The sequence below is a fragment of the Fundulus heteroclitus genome, chromosome 1 (assembly GCF_011125445.2).
Source record: "Fundulus heteroclitus isolate FHET01 chromosome 1, MU-UCD_Fhet_4.1, whole genome shotgun sequence".
Taxonomy (NCBI): domain Eukaryota; kingdom Metazoa; phylum Chordata; class Actinopteri; order Cyprinodontiformes; family Fundulidae; genus Fundulus; species Fundulus heteroclitus.
In genome coordinates this window covers 40,132,401-40,154,120 of record NC_046361.1, presented here as the reverse complement: position 1 = coordinate 40,154,120, position 21,720 = coordinate 40,132,401, and the positions used below count along the sequence as shown (strand labels likewise).

Here is a 21,720-nt window from a genome sequence, read left to right as displayed (position 1 = left end):
ATTGAGAAAGATTTTCAGATGTTTCTCTAACATAAACATATTGATATACATTATAAAGCTAAAAGATTTGCACAATCCCTCCAAATACTTGTATTCAAATGTTTCAGCTAGCTGAGATTTTAGATATCTAAAATCGAGCATAAAGGCGAGTAAACAGCTCCTAGGTTGGAGATTACGTGTTGTTCGTTTGTGAGATTCTGACATCACAAATGTTCATCTGAAATAAAAAAACACCCTCCTAAATCATTTATGAATGCCTACCCAGGATAGTTAAAGTTTTTATAGCTACAAGGTAGGATATGTGAAAAAGCGAGCAACCCGATGCTTTTGGTGGTATAGTGTCTTGGTCTTGATTTGTTAACCATAATGTTGAGCAATAAAATAATACGTTTATGTAAAATAAATGTTGAAGTGTTCTGATTTATAGCAAAGAAATATAAAAAATATCAACAAGAAAGGAGGGTTAAACAATCCACAACATTTATAAGCATGATCTTATCTTCAATGAAACAGAGAGAAATAGTGACTTTACAGGTGTTGAAGAGCGGATGTTTCTCTGATCAGCCATTCTGTTGAGGATGATTCTGACATCTTGGTCAATGGTAACCAGGTCTGTGTAGTGTTCTCTGCAGTACCTCTGAGCTTCAGTCCAGTTTTTTGGGTCATGAATGAAATGGTATTGTCGTCCAGAGAGAGCGGAGACGGTGCACAGAACTGCACGAGCAGAGATGGGAACATCATTTGAAATGTCTTTCTGCAAAATTTTCGATTTTAGGAATAACATCTATGAAACTATGTAAACTTGACTTAACATCATAAAGAAGAGAAAAACTGTACTGTGCAATAATTGTTCTGTTTGTCAAGCAGATGTTTAAATTTGAATTAAATCAAGATATATGATATATCTAAAATTAAAAACTAATGCACTTGCCTGATGCAGCACTGATATATCGAAGAACGTTCTCCATTTCTGCACATTCACTGGTCTCTAATCTGTGACTGCAGAAATCTGTGACTGCAGAAGTCCAGCTTCTTGTTTTTAACCTCAAAAGGCAAAACCTTAGACAAGCTATTTGCATTTTACACAACAGGAATTTCTAAAAATGACATCCAATAACATCTAAATAGACAAAACAAATTTTAAGCAAATTTTCCTACTTGACTTCAGAGGCTTCAACACCTGACATTATCCTCAGGGTGCAGCATTTTCACCTGAAAAGATAAGTTGTTGGGAGGACTAATACAGGGAGATATCTGATCAGTTATTGACTGGGATTGGCAATTTAATTTCTTTATCCATTTCTGTCAAATAAGGATTATGGGGAAATGATTATCTGGTTGTAACCAGAGGAAATCCTGATGAAAGCTGTTGTCGGAACAAAACTGGCCTCTGGTGTTTGCATGATGCCTTTTACATTCTGTTTCAGTGGTAGAGCTGCTAATTAAAGCTGCTGTAGAGATTCTTGCGAAACCAATGACCTACAAAAGCTTAGGAGGGAGTGTTGAGTCTTTTACCTCCTGCTGAATACAGGAGGTGAAAGACTAGACTCCAGGTTCACTGTGACATTTATAAAGAGAAACCTTTCAGATATAACTTATAGCTCAAAATGCATGTGAAATTTTTTTCTTTGAGATCCATTCATCCATATTCTTCCTCTTTTCTGGGGTCGGGTCGCAGGGGTAGCAGCTTCAGTAGGAAGGCCCAGACGTCCCTCTCCCCAGCCACTTGGGCCAGCTCCTCAGGAGGAATCCCAAGGCGTTCCCAGGCCAGCCGGGAGACATAGTCCCTCCAGCGTGTCCTGGGTCTTCCCCTGGGCCTCCTTCCGGTGGGACGTGCCCGGAACACCTCACCAGGGAGGCGTCCAGGAGGCATCCTGACCAGATGCCCGAGCCACCTCAACTGGCTCCTCTCGACGTGGAGGAGCTCCTCACCCTATCTCTAAGGGAGAGTTGTTCTTTCAGTCACAACCCAAAGCTCGTGACCATAGATGAGGGTAGGAACGTAGATCGACCGGTAAATCGAAAGCTTCTCCTTTTGGCTCAGCTCTCTCTTCACCACAACGAATCGGTACAGCGCCCGCTTCACAGCAGACGCCGCACCAATCTGCCTGTCCATCTCCCTCTCCATCTTCCCCTCATTCATGAACAAGACCCCAAGATACTTGAACTCCTCTACTTGGGGCAGCACATCCTCCCCAACCCAGAGGAGGCACTCTTCCCTTTTCCGGTTCAAGAACATGCCTTCTCTGAGATCATATGCAAAAACATTGATAATGCTGTTATGGTACGCTGGTGCCACCACTAAGGGCAAGAGCAGACTGCAGCGTGTCATCCGGTCTGCAGAGAAGCTGATTGGCTGCAATCTTCCATCTCTCCAGGACCTGTACGCCTCCAGGACTCTGAGGCGTGCAGGAAGATTGTGGCTGATCCCTTCAGCCCAGTCACAGACTATTTCAGACACTTCCCTCTGGCAGGAGGTTGTGGTCTATCAGGACCACAACCTCACGCCACAAGAACAGTTTTTTCCCATCTGCTACCAGCCTTATGAACAAGGCCAAGAGCCGCCTGTGAATCTGGACACTTTCTCTCTCCCCCGTTCAGGACTTACAAGCTTCTGCGTTACATTGAGGCACAGTTTACTGAGTGTATACAGCTTCCGTGTATATATCCTTTTACTTCTTATTTTACTGTATTCTTATTTTTTGTCTGCACCATCAATACCAAGTCAAATTCCTTGTAAGTGCAAACCTACTTGGCGATTAAACTTGATTCTGATTCTGATGAGACCCCCTTGTGTCTTTGGCTTCTGAATTCCATTCTACCGGGGCCTGCAATGAATTTGATAACTTCTTTACTGAAACAATTGAAAAGATTCATATCAAGTTTAGCACCAAAGTTGTCTCCAACTAGAACTGATTTTGATAAAATGTCCCAGTTCTTTCAGATAACCTACAAAAGCTTAGAAGAAAGTGTACACTAACTAAGTTACCACTCCTGCTGCCTCAATATTCTACCTACCTACCTAGTTTTGCCTCTCATGATGTCTGATTTTGACTCAGATAATTAACATATCCCTTCTGTTAGGTGTATTTCCTCAAGCCCTAAAAACAGCAATAATCAAAGCACTGTTGAAAAAGAAAACTTATACAAACTACCTCTGCAGAACTACAGGCCCATCTCAAACCTCCCTTTATCAGTAAGATTATTGAAAAAGCTGTGTTTGAACAGTTAAACACCTTTACTATGACCAGCCGCTTTGATATTTTCCAGTCAGGTTTCCGTGCTCACCATAGTACAGAGACAGCCCTTATCAAGGTGTTTAATGACCCATATAAATACAGACTGTGGAAGAACCACAGTGCTGGTTCTATTGGACCTCAGTAAAGCATTTGATACTGTCGATCACTCCATTCTGTTATAGCGCCTGGGAAACTGGGTCGACTTTTGTGATACAGCACTCGACCTACTTAAAAGACAGGGACTTTTAGTGTCAATAGGTAACTTTACTTCAGAGATCTCAAAAATCACATGTGTGGTTCCCCAAGGGTCCATCCTTGGTCCCCTCCTACTGAATATCTACATGCTCCCATAACGTTACCATAACTGTGCAGTCGAGACACAGCTCTACATGGATTCTGAATCTGATCATGACGTGTGTTTATTTGCACCAAGCTTTATTCAAAGTAGAAACTCTCTGACATTAGCAGAGTTGTTGAATTTACATTAAACAACAGCAGAAGTTTTATACTTTTTCATGGGGAAAAAAACAACAACAGTCTGATCTGCAGACTGGAGGTAATGTTGCTACCAGCCCTTTTGACATTTGGTTGTGACTGTCACAAATATTAGGGTTGTTTTTGACACTGTTTTAAAATTTTTCAAGGAGATCAGTGCAGTCATTCATTGTAGCTTTTATCATTTGAGGTTGAAGAATAAAATTAAGCTTTGTCTTCCTCAGAAGGCTCTTGAAAAGGCACATTTTCAGGCAGTGCTAATTTTTATAAATCCCGAATTGTGTTACACATTGTACGGCACGTTTATATGTGTAGAAATACCTTATAAATGAAGCCCTAGGTCACAATTGGTGCTTTGTTTAATTAACTTAACGTTTTAGTCACTGTGTTGTTATAGAAATAGGCTTTTATTATGTCTAAGAAAATTTTCTGTTTCTTTCAGATTGTTGAAATAATTACAAGACACAGTTCCTGTTGACCAAACTATGACAGTACTATGTCACCATTTGACCCGACATTGTGACACCACCTTGCTCCACCTGACCTTTAACCCTTTTCTCATATTTATCAAAAGACGTACCTCTTGGTTTAGGTCCAAACAATAGGAGCTCTCATCCTAGGTAACAGATTTGATTTTATAGTTGTTGTTTTTTTGCCTAAACCACAGAAAACAAACTTTACTTGCTCATTGGAAAGCATCTGTGACAACGTTGTGAGCTGACCCTGTAAGAACATGGTGATCTACTGGGCTTATGAGTGTAAGCATGGTGGCATGCTGTTAAAACGTGTATCAATAACCTTCTTTAGCATTGGTCTCCTAAAGCATGAATCGAACCTGTCAGAATGGAAGGAGGCTGAGTGGAGAAATAACAGTATGATTCTGATCTGTCAATCAACCCAGCACCCAAAAGTTCAGGAGGGAACTTTAGTATTTCTTTACAGAAGGGATAGAAATAATTTTCCTTAAGTTCTTTCAGAAGTCTTTAAAATGTCTCAGAACAAAGCAGTTCAGTCCAAAAACATACTTGTGTTCTCTGTTGTACAACAGGCAGGAACCAGTAACACCTGCAGCAAGAATATGGAGTAAAACTATTGATACTGATGGAGCAAAGAACAGTACAACACTGCTGTGTTATTATTCAATTCGATTTTAATTATACAGTGGCAATTCATGATACATGTCAACTCAAGGCTCTTTCCAAAGTCAAATTCAATTGAATTATACAGATTGGGGGCTGCACAGTGACGCAGTGGGTAGCGCTGTTGCCCTGCAGCGGTCCTGGGTTCGAATCTGACCCTGGGTCTTTCTGCATGGAAACATGACTGTTAGGTTAATTGGCCTCTATAAATTCTCTTTAGGTGTGAGTGTGTGTGTGTCTCTGTGTTGCCCTGCAACAGACTGGCGACCTGTCCAGGGTGTACTCCGCCTCTCGCCCATTGAATGCTGGAGATAGGCTGGATGGATATACAGAGTGGTCAGAAAGTTTCCTCTCTAAAGAAACCCAGCAGGTTGCATCAAGTCTCTCCAAGCAGCATTCACTCCTCCTGAAAGAGCGTAGAGCCACAGTGGACAGTCGTCTGCATTGTTGATGGCTTTGCAGCAATCCCTCATACTGAGCACGCATGAAGCGACAGTGGAGAGGAAAACGCCCCTTTAACAGGGAGGAGAACCTCCAGCAGAACCAGAACCAGGCTCAGTGTGAACGCTCATCTGCCTCCACCCACTGGGGCTTAGAGAAGACAGAGCAGAGACACAGAAAGCTCAGAAGCTCACAATGACCCAGGAGTACTTTCTATGTTAGAGAAGACAGAGCAGAGACACAGAAAGCACAAAAGCTCACATTGAGCCAGGAGTACTTTCTATGTTAGATGGTAATAGAGGATGATCTGCCTCCCCTGATGATGTCACAGCTAACAGAACACCAGACCAGGTGTACATACTGTTATGGAAATATATAACCAGTTTTTGTATTAATCATGTATTTTAATTAAGCAATAAAAGTTACCTAAGTTTTAAGTACTATGTTAAATGTTGTGGCCTGGAGTACAGATAGTATGGAATCTGTAGGGTCACTCACAATTCACCCAACCTTCTTGTGGGAAACCAGGGCAAGTAAGAGTCACATGATCTTTTATGATTGGTAAGCTTCACGACAGTTTAAAGTTCAAAAGCTTTGTTGTGGGGTGTGCGGAAGGCAAAAGCCTTTTTCCCCAATGTGATATTTTCAGCAACAGTTAGCAAGAAGTTACATGATGAAGCAACAATGATGATGATGATGATGATGATGCACAGAACAACTTTATCCATCCTGGTAGATTTATCGCCCTGATCCATCAGTTTGTGAAGGTACATGTTTAGCTAAGGCAAAACAAACAATTTGTTATTTTTTTCTGACATTTTATAATTCTTTCTGTCATATGACATCCTCTTTCCCTGGCAAGTCAAATGGATTCAAAACAGTTAGATTTGCATTGGCAATGTCAGGTGTTGTACAAGCCCAGGTCTGTTTTACCTAGAGGCATGCCAAGATAAGAAAAATTATATCAAATGATTAACACTTTCACAGCAAATCTCTGGTAGTTAAGCATCAAGACCACTACACTACTGTGGACAGGTGTGAAGACCCTGCTGGTTAAAAGTTTGAGCTGTTGCAGGAAGGCAAACTGATTAAGAACACCTGAGTTAGACCATCATGCTGTATATAAAGGCTTAGTTGCTGTGCAGCAAAGAGGGAATGGGCTTGTCTCCAGGGTCAGATTGATTTGCTCTGTGTTGCTTTTCTTAAGTTAACACTCAACATTTACATTCAACGTTGTCACTCAGTCACTGGGCTTTGACGGATTAGACTTTCTTCACTCGACAGTTTTATTTTCTTTAAAAAAAATATTTGTAACTGGGTAAAAATTAGACTTATACTTAGACAAACTTTGTTGTCATTTTGTATGTACAGAGTGCATACAAAACGAAATTTGGTTGTCTACAGACAATGTAATGAGATTGAAATTGAAATAAAATAACATAAAAATATTATCACAATATAAAGTGCAGCAGTGATAAGAATGTAACGGTGCAGGAGAAAAGCAGTTTTTTAAGTGTGCAGAAGAATGTTTATAGTGCAAAAAGGCATTAGTTTGATGGCATTAGGTTTCAATGTTAGCAGTGAAAAATAATAATGGTGCAGAAATGCAGTAAACGTTCAGTTGTGTACTTTTAAATTTAAATTGATTATAAAAGTTCAGCAACATTGGCGGTGCAAAATAATGATGTGAAATGGCCATAAAGTTCCGTTCTGTACATGTGTGGTGCAGAGTCCAGTTTAGGGTTCAGCAGTTTAACAGTCTGATGGCAGCAGGGAAAAAGCTTTTGCAGAACCTGGTGGACCTGCAGCGGATGCTGCGGAACCTCTTCCCAGAGGGCAGCAGGGAGAACAGTCCATTGTTGGGGTGTGAGGGGTCTCTGATGATGTTATGGGCTCGGGACACACAGCGCTGAGATGAAATGTCCTTGATGGAGGGAAGAGGAGCCCCGGTGATCCCTTCTGCTGTCCTCACCACTTTCCTCACATTCTTCCAGTCGGAGGCACTGCAGCCTCCACACCACACAGACAGACAGCTGGTCAGAATGCTCTCTATGGTGCTTCTGTAGAAGGTTGTGAGGATGGGCGGGGGCAGGTGGGCTCTCCTCATCCTCCGCAGGAAGTACAAGTGCTTCTGTGCCCTCTTCACCAGTGACATGGTTTTCACAGACCAGGTGAGGTTGTCTGTGATGTGAGGTAGCTTGTTGTCTTTTCTCGACTGTTTGGTGAACATGGAAGAAGATGGAAACCTCAACAAAATCTGCCTCATTCAAAAATGAGACCAACATGGATAGAATAATGATAATCTCTAGTGTATAATCAATTACAATATTTTCGTATCAAAGTCAGGAAAAAAAACATTTCTCTTCCAGGGTCCAGTCAGCCACGCCCCCAACCACGCACCCGAAAATTAACATAATATCATTCTTAACTTTTGATAAAAGTTGAGGTCTGGTCAGGACTAATATTTTGGCCGGTAACAAATATGGCTGGCCGGTTTATTTTTACATCTACCGGCCAACTTGGCCGGTGAATCAGGAAGTTAATTTCGGACACTGACTGTGCCCGTTTTTTGTGGGAGTTATCACATGTTCGCAGGGGCACCATGGTGGCAACGTCTGAATGTGACAGTGTACGTCACTTTCTGTGTGTCTATTTTTCAGGTTGGGTTTGGACTGCTCCCTCTCAGATCTCCATTAAGTGAGGAGCCTATCCCTCCCTTCCTGCTCCCCTCCTTTGGCTGGCTCCTTGGCCCGCTGGTGCGTTGGTGGTCCTCGGTGTCCAGGGCTGGATTACCATGCAGTGGCCGGCTCGCTTTGTCAGGCCTGGCCCCCTGTGGCTCTGTTTGGGGCCCCTCAAAAGGATGATGTGCCCCTGGGCCTCAGGTCCCTGGTCTAGATCCGTTGCAGCGTACCTGGCAGCCGACAGGGCCCACAGGTTTGTCCGTGCAGCTCCCAGGGGCTTTGCTGTTGTGGCTTTGCTTTGGTGGCTTTTGGGGGGGGGACCCCATTCATGTGTTGTGCACCTGAATGGTTTAAATTTCTGCTCTTCCCTCAGATAAGGGAGAAAACTTTCCCTGTGTTGGCCCCTCTTGGTTACCTTTGGTTTGAGGGTCCCTTTGGGCATCTGGGATAATCTGGGGGGCGGGTTTTTGGCTCCTCACAGCCATTATTGAGCATTTTTCTTATGGAAAATCCTGACATGCACACCTGTGTTCTCACAAACACCTAAAGGTGCTTGGATTCAGGAGTGACTTCTATAGAGAAAATCCCTAATATTATTTTAAGCTGTCACTTTGTACGTTTCATATTAAATAATATTATATGTTGTATATTCTTCATTGATGGTATCAAGGCGTTGGTTGTTTTTACCTGTAATACTTTATCGGCTGGTTTTGCTGTTCTTTTTATATCTCTCTTTGCAGGCGCAGAAACAGACTCAGAGGATGTTATATTGCTCTCTCCCTTTTTCTCTCCTCTTTTTCTTTCACCTTTTCTCCCTTTTAGCATTTTGTCTCATCTGTTTCTCTTCTTTTTTTTCCTCTTCTACCTTCCCATTTCAGTGTCCATTGAACATAAAATAGTCCCTGCATAAAATTTAATAAAGCTTCTTGCATATATAAATCAAGCAGAGCACTATGGCGAAACAGTGTGGCTTTACATGTGAAAGTAAAATCTGTTGGGCTGTTTTTGGCATTAAGACAATAATTCTTATTGCCACATTTACAGACAGGACACAATAAAAACTGACCTCGCTTCCCTCCTTTTTCTCCTCACAGGTACAGAACACAGTCCCTCTCAAAGCAACTTAAGACACACACAGAGAAAAAGATGTTCCGTATTTTTGGGATTATAAATCCCTCTGAAATAAAAGTCATACCAAACTATAAATTGTGTTTATTTATACGTTTATTTCATACAATTCAAAATTAAAATCTGACATTTAATCTGAAATGTATTTACTTACACAGCTGCATCCACGACCAGCTGAATAACACAACATACCGGCAGGTTGAACGGGGTAAATTAGCATAACAAGCCACCAACTCCTACCAGGAAAGTTCTCGTCAGCACATTTCAGCACAACGGCCCGTCAACCTGAAAGTTGTCAAAACTACGCTGCAATTAGACCATGAGTAAAGCAGTAAAAGAGTGTATTTTACAATGATGTCAAATTTCAGGAAATAAAGTAAAATTTGTAAAAAAAAAAAAAAATATGACCATTTGAATATTGGCACTATGCAAAGAAGATTAAAGAGAAAACAGGCTTTAAAGTTTATTTAGAATCACTAGACAGACAGCTGGGTGCTAAGAAAAGCTGTTAATTTGAATAACTTTGCATACCTCATAACTTCACCTTCCCCCAGCAATGTGTGTTATGATTTCTGTGTGCATTCTAAACCTGTGTCTCAAACAATCCTATGGTGACAATAAAGATTCTTTATTCTTGAGAAAGAAATCAAACAACAACTGAAAATTCAGACACAAAGCAAAACACACTAGATCTACTTTGAGTAATATCTTCAACTGCTTGCTGGGATGCAACAGAAAAACCTTTGACATGATTTTTTGTCCACAATGTGTTGTAAGTCAAAATGTGACTAAAGCTGCAATAAAAGAAAAACAATTTTTTACCCCTAAACCAAAACATTTTGCTGTTTCCTTGACATTACATTTAGCGTGTGTTTATATGACTTCAAAGAATCTAAAAATAACTGAAACAGATTCTCATCAAAATGTCTTTGAGTCACTTTTGGTCCTCCTTTTTCTCCTTGTAGAAGACGTTTCCATCCTGTTGTTTCTTCCAGCTCAGTTTGATTTCTGTATCCACGCCCTGCTCCTTCATCTTCTGTTTGAGCTGGAACACAAAATTTGCTGATGCTGAGTTTAAAGCGCAAACCACTGGTTCTACTGGATTTGTTTAAAACCAGCTAGATGTGCCAGAAGATCTATAGGGGTGTCCCGATACCAGTTTTTCCAGACCGAGTACAAGTACGAGTACTCCAGTTTAGATACTTCCCGATTCCAAGTACTGATACTTTACTTAATAAATTGGTACTTATAGATCGCAAAGGACTTAACAATATCATTGACCACCTAAAACGACTAAAAGTTATCTTCTCTCCTTTTTTTGGAAGGTCAGCAAACAACCTCTTGGTGTATGAGCACCACTACCTGGTATAGAGTGGTGTCTAGCCTTTTAGTTGCAGCGTAGCCAAGCCCTGGAGAAAAACTGTTCAGAGTATCTAGTTGCTTTTACAAGTATGAGTACCTGATGTTAGTATCAGGCCCAATACCATTATCGGTATCGGGACACAGCTAATTTGAAGATTTCAACAAGCCACTTCTACATCCGCCCAGATTCAAAAGGCAAGACAAGGTAAGGAATATTTATTTGTATAGCACATTTCAGTACAAAGACAATGCAAAGTGCTTTACACAATTAAAACATAATATATATATACAAAGAATAAAAGCATGTTGGAATAAAATGTAGAAAAATTTAAACAAAATTAAATATGGGAAAATGGGAACTAAAAGCAAATATTAAAAACAGCTGGACTACAAACTACTACAAGATATTTCAGTTCAAATACAAAAAAATCTACAAAGTCTAAAGATTCTAGGTTTTTTTTAAATGAACCTGGACGTGATTTCCTTATGTAATTTACCTCCTTCAGCAGGTTTTCCAGGACAGCAGGGTCATTCAGATCCAGAGTTGAGTTTCCCACCAGCTTCACTTTTACCACTTGCTTTGTGGAAGGCACAGGGTCTTTAACACAAAAATTCACAGCATTTTATTAGCCCTCTTTCCCCCATATGGTTGTCAGTGTCACCTCCTGAAATGTTACTTTTTGACTAGGCCTGCAGAGTATCAACAAAATGCATAATTATGATACCAGGGCGCCTCTCACCAGGGAGTCTCGCGCCTCCCTGGTGAGAGGCATACTTGTAGCCCCTCATTTCGGTGCCTGCACGTTGGGGTTCACCCCGGTGAACGAGAGGGTGGCCTCCCTCCGCATTCGTGTGTGTGTGTGTGTGGGGGAGGGAATGGGTTCTGACTGTTGTTTGTGCTGATGCTCCAAACAGCAGTTCAGATTACCCACCCTTTTTGGAGTCCTTCAAGGGGGTACTGGAGAGTGCCCCTCCTGGGGACTCCCTCGTTTTGCTGGGGGACTCCAACGCTCAAGTGGGCAATGACAGTGGGACAGTTGGGAGGAATGGCCCACCTGATCTGAACTCGAGTGGTGTTCTGTTGTTGGACTTCTGTGCTCGTCATGGATTGTCCATCACAAACACCATGTTCAAGCATAAGGGTGTCCATATGTGCTCTTGGCACCAGGACACCCTAGGCCGTAGTTCAATGATCGACTTTGTTGTCGTTTCATCTGATCTGCGGTCGCCTGTCTTGGACACTCGGGTGAAGAGAGTGGCGGAGCTCTCCACCGACCACTACCTGGTGGTGAGTTGGCTCCGAAGGTGGGGGAGGAAGCCGGTCCGACCTGGCAGGCCCAAACGTATTGTGAGGGTTTGCTGGGAACGTCTGGCAGAGTCCCCCACTAGACGGAGCTTTAACTCCCACCTCCAGGAGAACTTTAAACTTGTCTCGAGGGAGGCGGGGGACATTGAGTCTGAATGGACCATGTTCCACGCCTCTATTTTTGAGGCGACTAGTCGAAGCTGTGGCCGCAACATTGTCGGTGCATGTCGCAGCGTCAACCCTCGAACAGCGGTGAGGGAAGCCGTCAAGCTGAAGAAGGAGTCCTACAGTTGAGGTGGCTCGGGCATCTGGCTAGGATGCCTCCTGGACGCCTCCCTGGTGAGGTGTTCTGGGCACGTTTCACCGGGAGGAGGCCCAGGGAAAGACCCAGGACATGCTGGAGGGACTATGTTTCTCGGCTTGCCTAAATATTGTGGGGTGCTTCTTAGCTCCTTCCAATACCCTGATACGCTGCTACCATAAACAACCCCAATATGGAACTTTTATTCTAAAATGTAGGGGACACCTCACAATATTACATAATAACGGGCCCAAAATGCCTAGAAAGAATCAACTCTCCAATGCTCAGGTGCTCAGAAAAAAACATCCACCTTTAACCTTATTTTTATATTTCTAGCATAGTTTCAATTCTGTGATGAGGCTAAACAAAGCATTCCTTACCTGTTTCCTAATTTAACTTGTGTATGCAAGCCATAATATGTTTTAAATATTTTCCAGTGTTCTACTTGCTCTTCAACATCACAATGCCCTCCTTATTCCTTTGGCTTTCGCAATAAAATGACTAGAATATTGTTCATTTGTAGGCATTGACCAAAGTAAAAGTTCATCCAACAGGGCAGATAGATTAGCATCCAAAATACACATGCAGAGCACTGTAAATATAATATTTATTACCAAATATTGGATTCAATCAGTCCTTTGCAATTGTTTTTTTTATTGATATCAGATCTTGATTGCAATTTGATATATCATGCAGCTGTATTTCTAACTAATACTAGGAAAGGGTTTCATGATCACTGCTGCAGAAGCAGGTTATCAAGTGAAGGAAATTTTATTTTACTAAGAAATCTTATATACAGATTTTTTTTCAGCACATTAAAAATGAGAGGTTAGTTAAACTTTTCCAGACTTTTTCAAATTATAGTAATTTGGTTAAACCATATTTATAATGGGTTGGATAAATGTGTTAAGAAGTTAAATTATACAAATATCTAAGCACGCTTAGATTGAATTTTATTTCAGGAATAGAAACAGACAAACATCTCTTAAAGAATTTGATGCACCAGGACTCTTAGTTTTAATTGTTTTTTTGTCTGTTATGATTTACATTTGTATGTAAAGTTATACAGAATAATAACTTACCATGTTGGCAGATGAACGGTTTCATTGAATCACATGGCCAGTCTCCCCAGTAACCATCGTATGTGGTATAGTCATAGGAATTGTAATAACTGGAATAGTAACGATGGAGATAATTAAATACTGTAGCTGTGCATTTCTCCCCCACTTCATCAGGTTCACCTGGTAACCAAGGATTCCAACTATACGTGGCTCCATCCGACCACTTCCAGGTATCTCTGTAAAGACCAATCCAACTGTAACCTGCAGGGATCAGTGCCCTTATCTTCTCGTTCTCGGACAGGTTTCTGGGAATGGCCAGGTCTGTAAGGTGCTCTCTGCAGTAACTCTGAGCCTCCTTCCAGGTCATTAAAATGTTGATATAGACGAATGAAACATGCTGTCCTGAAAACGTTAAAAGAGAGATGGGACTATACTTGGAAGTAAGTGTTTGATCTCTGTGCAGAGTTCATCTCTTATTTTTGTGTTTACTGATAGTTGCTTAGTGAGATCAAAATTAGTTATTCGAAAGACTTTTAGGAGATTGGCTGAAGTTCACCGGTTATAGTTTAGACTTGTTTTAAAATAGCATAATTACAATCTCTGTGATTTATTGGTTTTACTTTTAAAAACCTTTTCAAAAGTAGATTCATACCTCTCATTTCAGACTGGTTAAACTGTTGTGTTAACAAAGTGCAGAGGAGTTCTATTGTTAAACATTTAATAGGACTAAACAGAATAATTATAAGAGTAACTAAAAAGTAAAGACAGAAGTAAACCAAATACTTACCCGTCACATTGGAGCAGACCGGTTTATAGGGATTGCCACAATGGTGCAGGCGCCACATTCCAGAACTGGTCATCACAACACATCCTGGCATCACCTTGTTGGTGCTTGGCTGTCCAGAGTCCCAGTTCATGAAGTTTGACTCATCATATTGGTAAAAATCTTTATCTACCAATGACCAGTTCCAGCTGACCTCAGTGAAGTACAAACCATTCCAGAACTGTTGAAAAAAGTTAACAGTTACTAGTGAACTAGTTTAATCATATTTAACCTCCTGCTGCTTTGCATTATCACCTGCTCCCATGTAGACTTGTAAAGTCTGCATTTTAGTTTTTGTAGGACATATAACATAGCTGTCATCAAAACATGGCTGAATGTCTCCTGGCAGTTTCACTGTGAGTTTCTACATCTCTGTAAAAGCATTATAAGCATGCATATCTAACAGTATGCTCATTTCCAGACATTTAGAAAGCATTTAGGTTTATCAGATGTGTTTCTATATGACTGAGTGTTTGGTTGATTTTACGAGTTTTGTGGTAATGTTTTAAACCTTTTCTGGGTTATCATCCGAATCAGAATCAGAAATACTTTAATAATCCAAGAGGGAAATTACTGTTTCAGTACAACCGCCAAATACATCACAAACATTTTAGGGGGAGACGATTTACTGAGGCCATGCTGCCAAGGACACCGCCTTACACCGTGCCCACAGGGCGCTGCCATTACTCTGTGGAAAGATAAGAGGCACAGTAAGGGGAGGAAAAAACACATATTTTAAACTTTATCCTATCAATAGGACACAGTTTGAAATATCAAAAACCTCAGCATGAAAAGCACAAATATGATGAGACACATATAAGCAGAGGTTAACATTGGAGACTAGAGGTGTGTAAGTTCATGAGATAAATGAGCGTCAGTATTGTGTGTTGTTTTGTATGTCCATCACTCGCGCCCCAGCTTAACGCATCCACATGTGTCTGTGGAGGAGGAGAGAGCGGGGGGAGTAGTTCAGGGCCATCTTGCCATAACATCCAGGGGAGTTTTTAGATAGTGGGAACGCCTGATTAAAATACACAATTTGTTATGAGGACAAGCTGAACCAACTTTTCCGTCAGCTTTAAGAGACTTTTCATCGCTGGCTCCATGGATCCAATATTCCAAATTAGTTGGGCTTTTTCGTGTTTCACGTCCAGATTTTATCCCATCTCGCTTTTGAGTTCAACCACTAAAGCCAGTCTGCTACAGCTCAGCTCGTTCAACCTACTGTTCTGTTCATTTACTGCTTTAGTGATCGTGTCATAAGATGCCAGTAGCCAGATCATGGCCATATTTGCCAGTCTTGTAAAGTTTCTCTTAGGCAGAAACTTTACAAGCATCATGTTAAAAAACCCAGATTGAAGCAGGGTTTTAACCTTCTTATTAAATGTTAGCAACCAGACACAATTGTAAGATATATGTGTATTTTGTATAGTTCTTACAGTTTCATACGTGTGAACATATTCCTTGTCACTGTGCTGCTTATCTAAGCTATATGGCTCCATTTGCTGTCAGTTTTGTATTTGCCATTCTTCCACCTGTGTGAATGTTTAGATTAACAACAGCTGGTGTGACGGCGCCACAGCAGCTGTTGTTCCCTGGACATTCAGTTTTCGATTTGATTTTTAAGTAGTTGATGAATGGAGGCAGCAACAATATTCAGCAGAAAACTAAAAACTCACAACAACACCCGTATATCCCTCTGGGATAATTAAAGTATTTCTGATTCTGATTCTGATAAGGGGTTTCACAGTGCTTGTCTTTTAATAAGCACACCCTTCATCGACATTACAAGACTGTTGGACAGCTGCTTTCTCATCACATATAAAAATAAACAGAGTCCGTAGCATTATTTTTATGTAAGTTCTCAAGGAGTTTTCATCTCCTGGCTGGATTAGGCTATCATTTCATCATGTTTCAAGTGTGCCACCATTATTTCAGTGCTAATGCCCCTTTGTTCCGCTTGTTCTGGTTCTGCTTGGTTCTGTCCACTTCGAGAGCATTTCGATTACAGTTGTGTTTTTTATACCCGGCACGCTTTTTCGTTCCTGCTCAGGAGATAGTATAACAAGAGCGAAGCTGGGCAGGAACGTGACATAAACTGACGACTGTTTGACCAAGGGCGCAGAAAAAATAGATTTTCTCAGAGGAAAAGCAAGTTAAACTACCATGGATTTAATAAAAATTACCACTATTAATAGAGTGGGTCAATCTGAAATACCATTTTACTTTGCAACCCATAAACAATGCCTGAATAAAACAAAAGAAAAGAAAAAGGACACATCAGCTTTCTATACACAGAAGGGAGTGCTGTATTTAAAAACCTAAATCAGATCTGCTGATTTAACAAGGCTTTTTCTCATTTACACACACTGGAAGCTGTTAAAGGTTTTAGTGGCAGGGGTCTGGAGCTAAGCAGGGAAAGTCAGAGGAGCTTCCCACGTGCCAGAATGACATGTTCTTATGTGTTTAATAGTTCTATGCGTTTAACATGAGAGAGTTTGAGATTTGGGCTTGTCTTTTTCTTTTAGGTTGGGCAGGTTTTATGGTGGGTTTGGGCTGGAAACTAACAGTGAGATACAGCAACCTGTAGCGCTGTGTCTTGACTCAAACGTCTAGCATAAGCTACACGCTGATAAACATGAGCGCTGGTGTCAGGCTGAACACTGAAGTAAAAATTCAGACTAGAAGAGGTTCTGTAATTACAACAGCTCGGAGAACAAGGATCAGAACAAAGCAGACTTCCCGCAAGCAACCCGTTTCTTCAGTTTGGCAGTTTTACTGCTAGGTTCTGCTCCTGGTGCTCTTAGCTGTCTACCTAACCCTCCTAGCGTGACTTTTCAGACAGAAATTAACAGCGCTGCTTCCAGCTCGCTCTCCTTTGCTTCGTGGTCTCTTCTTGTAATTGTTTGGTAATCAGACCGAATATCCATCCCTTACTACTGACACCGACGGTTACCACAGCCGAGACGTGGCGTCCCTGAAGGCTATAAATGTCTGACCCAGCGACCCGCCCCTCTCCAGCTGTAATTGGCCAGCATGTTGCCTTGTCGTTGATTTGATTGGTTGAATTGTATGACTAACAAATCAAAGATAGTACTAATTGAATGTTGGCCACTCCGAGGTAAAAAAATAAAAAATAAAACTGCTTTAAAAAAAAAGAAAACAGCTTCCGGTCCAGGGCGGGCAGGGCTTGCTCCATGGGCGGGCACGGCCCCCCAATGTACATACGGTCCACCATGCCACTGGGTATGAGCCCACATTGCTCCACATCACATTGATGGGGAGTTGCTCCGCCACAGCAGCAGTATAGAGCGAAGTGGGCATTGCTTGCTCCCATACCTGTGCAAGCAGAGAGAGGCTGTGTATTGATTATTAGTTCAGGGTCAGGAGCCAGATATTTATAACGAGGGATAATTTTATCCTTAAATATTTATATTTAATTGACCTCAAGAACAGCGGCCTTTTAGCAGACAGCTGCTTTCAGTTTTCAGAGTAAGTTACGGCTATGCCTTCGCCTTGTATTGCAGGTTTCTTTTTTTAAAACCCCACAAAGGCTGCGTTAGTTTATTTAAGTTTCATGAGGATCCTGAACATTTTGAGTAGGACAGGTTTGATTTCGTTCCCACCTTAAAAGAGTTGCTTCGTGGTTCAGGACAACACAACTGTGGGCTGCTGTCTACGGCGGTACCCAGTCTAAGCCGAGTCTGAGAGTGTCGTTACTGGTTTTATAGATTAACTGGTGTCAGCAGCTAGAAAATGCAGATGTTACTGTGGGAGTGGCTTTTCAGGACCCTTTTACAAAATCATCAAATCAACAATGCTTGTTCAACTTTAAGAACTAAAACTCACTGCAAAGTATAATCTGATTCATAAGATTTCAAGAAATCCTTATAAAGGTATTTAATTGCTATAATGTTGCATGTTTTAAGTGATGCTTGTAAAACCGCTGACAGCTGCATATCTTGTTTGTGTTGTTTCAGAACCCGAGAGCCAACAAACTGCTGAAGAGCCAAGTGAAATAATATGTTCAAGAAGAAAAACTAGCTTTATTATTTAATTCTCTCCCATCCTGTATGACAGTAATTTCAACTTCCTATCATGAGGCTGAAAACACTCATGTTTTGTAGCAGTGTTTATGTCATTCCTTAAAGTTAGGAGAATATAGAGACAAATTAGGATGGATTTATTTTTTTCCTCTTTGTTTCATTAAGTAAATGTCAGGTTTTGTCCTGATGAACCTGAATTCACACCACACACAGAGTTTAGTTTAAGAGAGTTAATTGAAGGAAGGAAGGAATGTGGAGGGTGGTGAACCAGAGTCTATACCAGGGTGGAGAAGATGGACGAGGAACGCTGGAGGACTGAGGGTGACTGGAGGACCAGAGGATGCTGGAGTGCTGTGCTGCTGGAACCAGGAAGCTTTCACAGCAGGTGAGAGAGTTCTCGGGACACCAGGGCTGCAGTAAGACCAGGAGTGCAGCAGAGAGAGAGCCTGCAGAACGCAGGGGTTGGAGCACTGGGGTAGCAGGAGATCCCGTAGCACAGGCGTGGAGAAACTATGGCAGCCAGACGTGGGAGTATCTCTGACTGAGAGCATCAGACGATTGAAGAAGGACCGACAGTGAGGAGCTGACTGAGGTGAGCTTTTATAGTTGAGCTTGCAGGTGGAGAGAGTCCAGGATAATTGGAGGGTGAACAGGTGTAGATGATTAAGGTGAGTGGAAACAGAGCTGGGCGGGAGGAGGAAGCTGGTGGAAAATGATCAGGGTGCAGCAGGCAAAACTGCATCCTGACAGTAAATATATCTGAAATTTTTAAAATTTGATGTTGAAAACAATTGATGTGGGAAAAGGTTGATTTTCAACTAGGGCTGGGCAAGTTAATGCGTTAATTTCGCGTTAACTCATTAGACTATTAACGGCGATATTTTCTTTAACGTGCGTTAACGCATGTTGCTCACATGCTTTTATTTTGTGAAGGTCTGTTGCTGCGGTGTAGGGGTTTGAATCAGAACAGTAGGTGGCGATAATGCGCCAATAACCTCGCTGTCAGCCAAGCCTCGGATTCAGAGGAAGAAAGGTTCTAGCCGGAAAAAAACTAAGCCGACATGCGGAAGGCGGTGTTTCCCGCAGGAATTTGCTTAGGCGAGGCGGTGAGTTGGTGAACGGAACAAGTTTTGTGCGGAGCGGAGCGGGGGGGTCTGCATCGACGCCGTCGGTGAAGTCGCTTCTTGCTTCAAAGTATCCATGTGTTTTTCCCTGTTTTTCCCTGCCATTCACTATATGCACGCGAGAAAGCAACAACAAAAAAACCGCGTGTTAACCTCAAATAAACGCAAGCAACGCAAGCATATCGAGTTAGCAAGCATTTCAGTTTAAAGTTCTTCCAGCATGGAATATGACAGAAACAAGTTAGTTGTAACCACTGCCAAGTTAAACTTTGGTATTGAACATAAAATGGTAATGCTGCTCCCTGCTGTTACCTCAGAAATTGCCTGTTTTTGGTAGATTTTTTCCCCATAAAGAGAATTCCCTGTCAGTGGCAATAAGCTTTAATTTATTATTATTGCTATTTTTTGTTTTACATGTTTAAGTTGAGCTTTACACTAAATATGTGTTACTGATAAGTGCTACAAATGTTACAACACTTTTGTTCATATGGCAGCAGAACATTAAAATAAAAGTGCTCTTTACACTACTTTTGAATTAATTCTTGGAGTTTGTAAATACAATGCGATTAATCGCGATTTATCGCGATTAATCAGGGCGATTAATTGCGATTAAATATTTTAATCGTTGCCCAGCCCTATTTTCAACATATTGAACTAAGGGTGAAATCAAGATCAAGATTTTCCCTTAAAGGGGCTATGTCAACAAATAAAAATTTTCTGAGGTTTTGGGGTTATAATATGATCTGTTGTGCACTGATTAGACCGTGTTAATGTCAAACATGAATACCAAAGGACCTGCTGAGGGGTGGTCAGGTTTGTTGCTTTGCTCAAAAATATTCAGGTCAGAAAACGGGTCGTCTTTCTACGTAATTATATTCTCCAATCAGAGCATGTCATCAAGCAACATATAAGTCACATACATAAATCGCACCGGACTATACGCATTTATTTAGACATTTATTTCACAAAATCCATGACTATAAACTGACATTTAATATGGCCCGATTTATTAAATTACACAGCTGCATCCGCAAACAGCTGAATAACATGAAACACACCTGGGCGGATGAATGGGGTAGATTAGCAACTCCAACCAGCAAAGTTTACCCCTGCGAATTTCAGTGTAGGCCCGTTATGTCAAAATTACACCTAAATTAGTCCGTGACCGTAACGGTGCTACGACACGGATGTTTAAGAGCAACATAAAGCTCACGTACATCAACAAAGTTGTAACCCGCCTGGACAACAGAGCTGTAAGCTAGCGCTAGCTGTTATTAGCTTCACAGACACACCAGTAACAGGGCTGTCACGGTCTGGGCCCTTCAAGTTGCACTGCACAATGCTCCAATGCGTGAATGCAGACTGAAAGAGCAAAACAACACAAAAACATGTGTTCAGTCGTTGTTGTCTAGCACTATTCAGATAAACAACCAAAAGTCCAGTGATAACTCTGGAGGAGCTGCAGAGATTGAAAAGGTATAAGTGAAAAAGCAAACAATAAGAAACCCTATTTGCAGTTTGCCCCAAGTCATCTGCATGGCACGGTTTCTGGAAGAATGTGAAAAAGCGAGCAACCCGATGCTTTCGGTGGTATAGTGTCTTGGTCTTGATTTGTTAACTAAAACGTTGAGCAATGAAATAACACGTTTATGTAAAATAAATGTTGAAGTGTTCTGAATTATAGCAAAGAAATATCAAAAATATCAACAAGAAAGAAAAGAGGGTTAAACAATCCACAACATTTATAAGCATGATCTTATCTTCAATGAAACAGAGAGAAATAGTGACTTTACAGGTGTTGAAGAGCGGATGTTTCTCTGATCAGCCATTCTGTTGAGGATGGTCCTGACATCTGGGTCAATGGTAACCAGGTCTGTGTAGTTTTCTCTGCAGTACCTCTGAGCTTCAGTCCAGTTTTTTGGGTCATCAATAAAATGGTATTGTCGTCCAAAGAGAGAGGAGACGGTGCACAGAACTGCACGAGCAGAGATGGGAACATCATTTGAAATGTCTTTCTGCAAAATTTTCCATTTCAGGAATAAAATCTATGAAACTATGTAAACCTGATTTAACATAATAAAGAAGAGAAAAAAAATTACTATTATTTACAATAATAGTAAATTTAAAATTTAGAATAAAATCAGGAAATATGGTATGTAAAAAATCTAAATCTAAAATTAAAAACTAATGCACTTGCCTGATGCAGCAGTGATATACCAAAGAATGTTCTCCATTTCTTCACATTCACTGGTCTCTAATGACTGCAATAATCTGTGACTGCAGAAATCTGACTGCAGAAATCCAGCTTCTTGTTTTTAACCTCAAGATGCAAAACCTTAGACAAGCTATTTGCATTTTACATATCAGGAAATTCTAGACATCATAACTCTGCCTCCTCCCAACTTTGTGACATGCATTTTCGATTTTAGTCTTCAGTTTTTTTTTGTACTCTAAATTGTCATTAAACTTTAAAGTAATTAAATGTTGCTATATTTCAGGTATTACAAATATTTTCATCTTATTTTTTATATAAAAGAATCAGATTTTCTTTCAAACCCTTATCAATGTTGACGT

At 41.1% G+C, this 21,720-nt stretch overlaps 2 protein-coding genes across 2 annotated transcripts in view; both read right to left on the bottom strand.

Annotated features, from left to right (window-relative positions):
• LOC118564527 (C-type mannose receptor 2-like) overlaps nucleotides 1-21,047 on the bottom strand; it is a 36,194-nt gene extending 15,147 nt beyond the window's left edge. The window contains exons 1-2 of the mRNA XM_036142894.1: nucleotides 20,940-21,047; nucleotides 13,941-14,157 (exon numbers count right to left, since the gene is read on the bottom strand). Coding sequence (XP_035998787.1) covers nucleotides 13,941-14,157; nucleotides 20,940-20,975 — 253 coding nt within the window. The 5' untranslated portion in view covers nucleotides 20,976-21,047. The remainder of the gene's footprint in view (nucleotides 1-13,940; nucleotides 14,158-20,939) is intronic.
• Nucleotides 9,304-13,703, bottom strand: LOC118564528 (C-type lection lectoxin-Enh3-like). The gene is made up of 3 exons (XM_036142901.1): nucleotides 13,175-13,703; nucleotides 10,983-11,083; nucleotides 9,304-10,168 (listed from the first exon to the last, which is right to left on the bottom strand). The coding sequence occupies exons 1-3, from the start codon at nucleotides 13,518-13,520 to the stop codon at nucleotides 10,058-10,060; spliced, it is 558 nt and encodes a 185-aa protein (XP_035998794.1). The 5' UTR covers nucleotides 13,521-13,703; the 3' UTR covers nucleotides 9,304-10,057.
• Nucleotides 21,048-21,720: the final 673 nt, after the last annotated feature.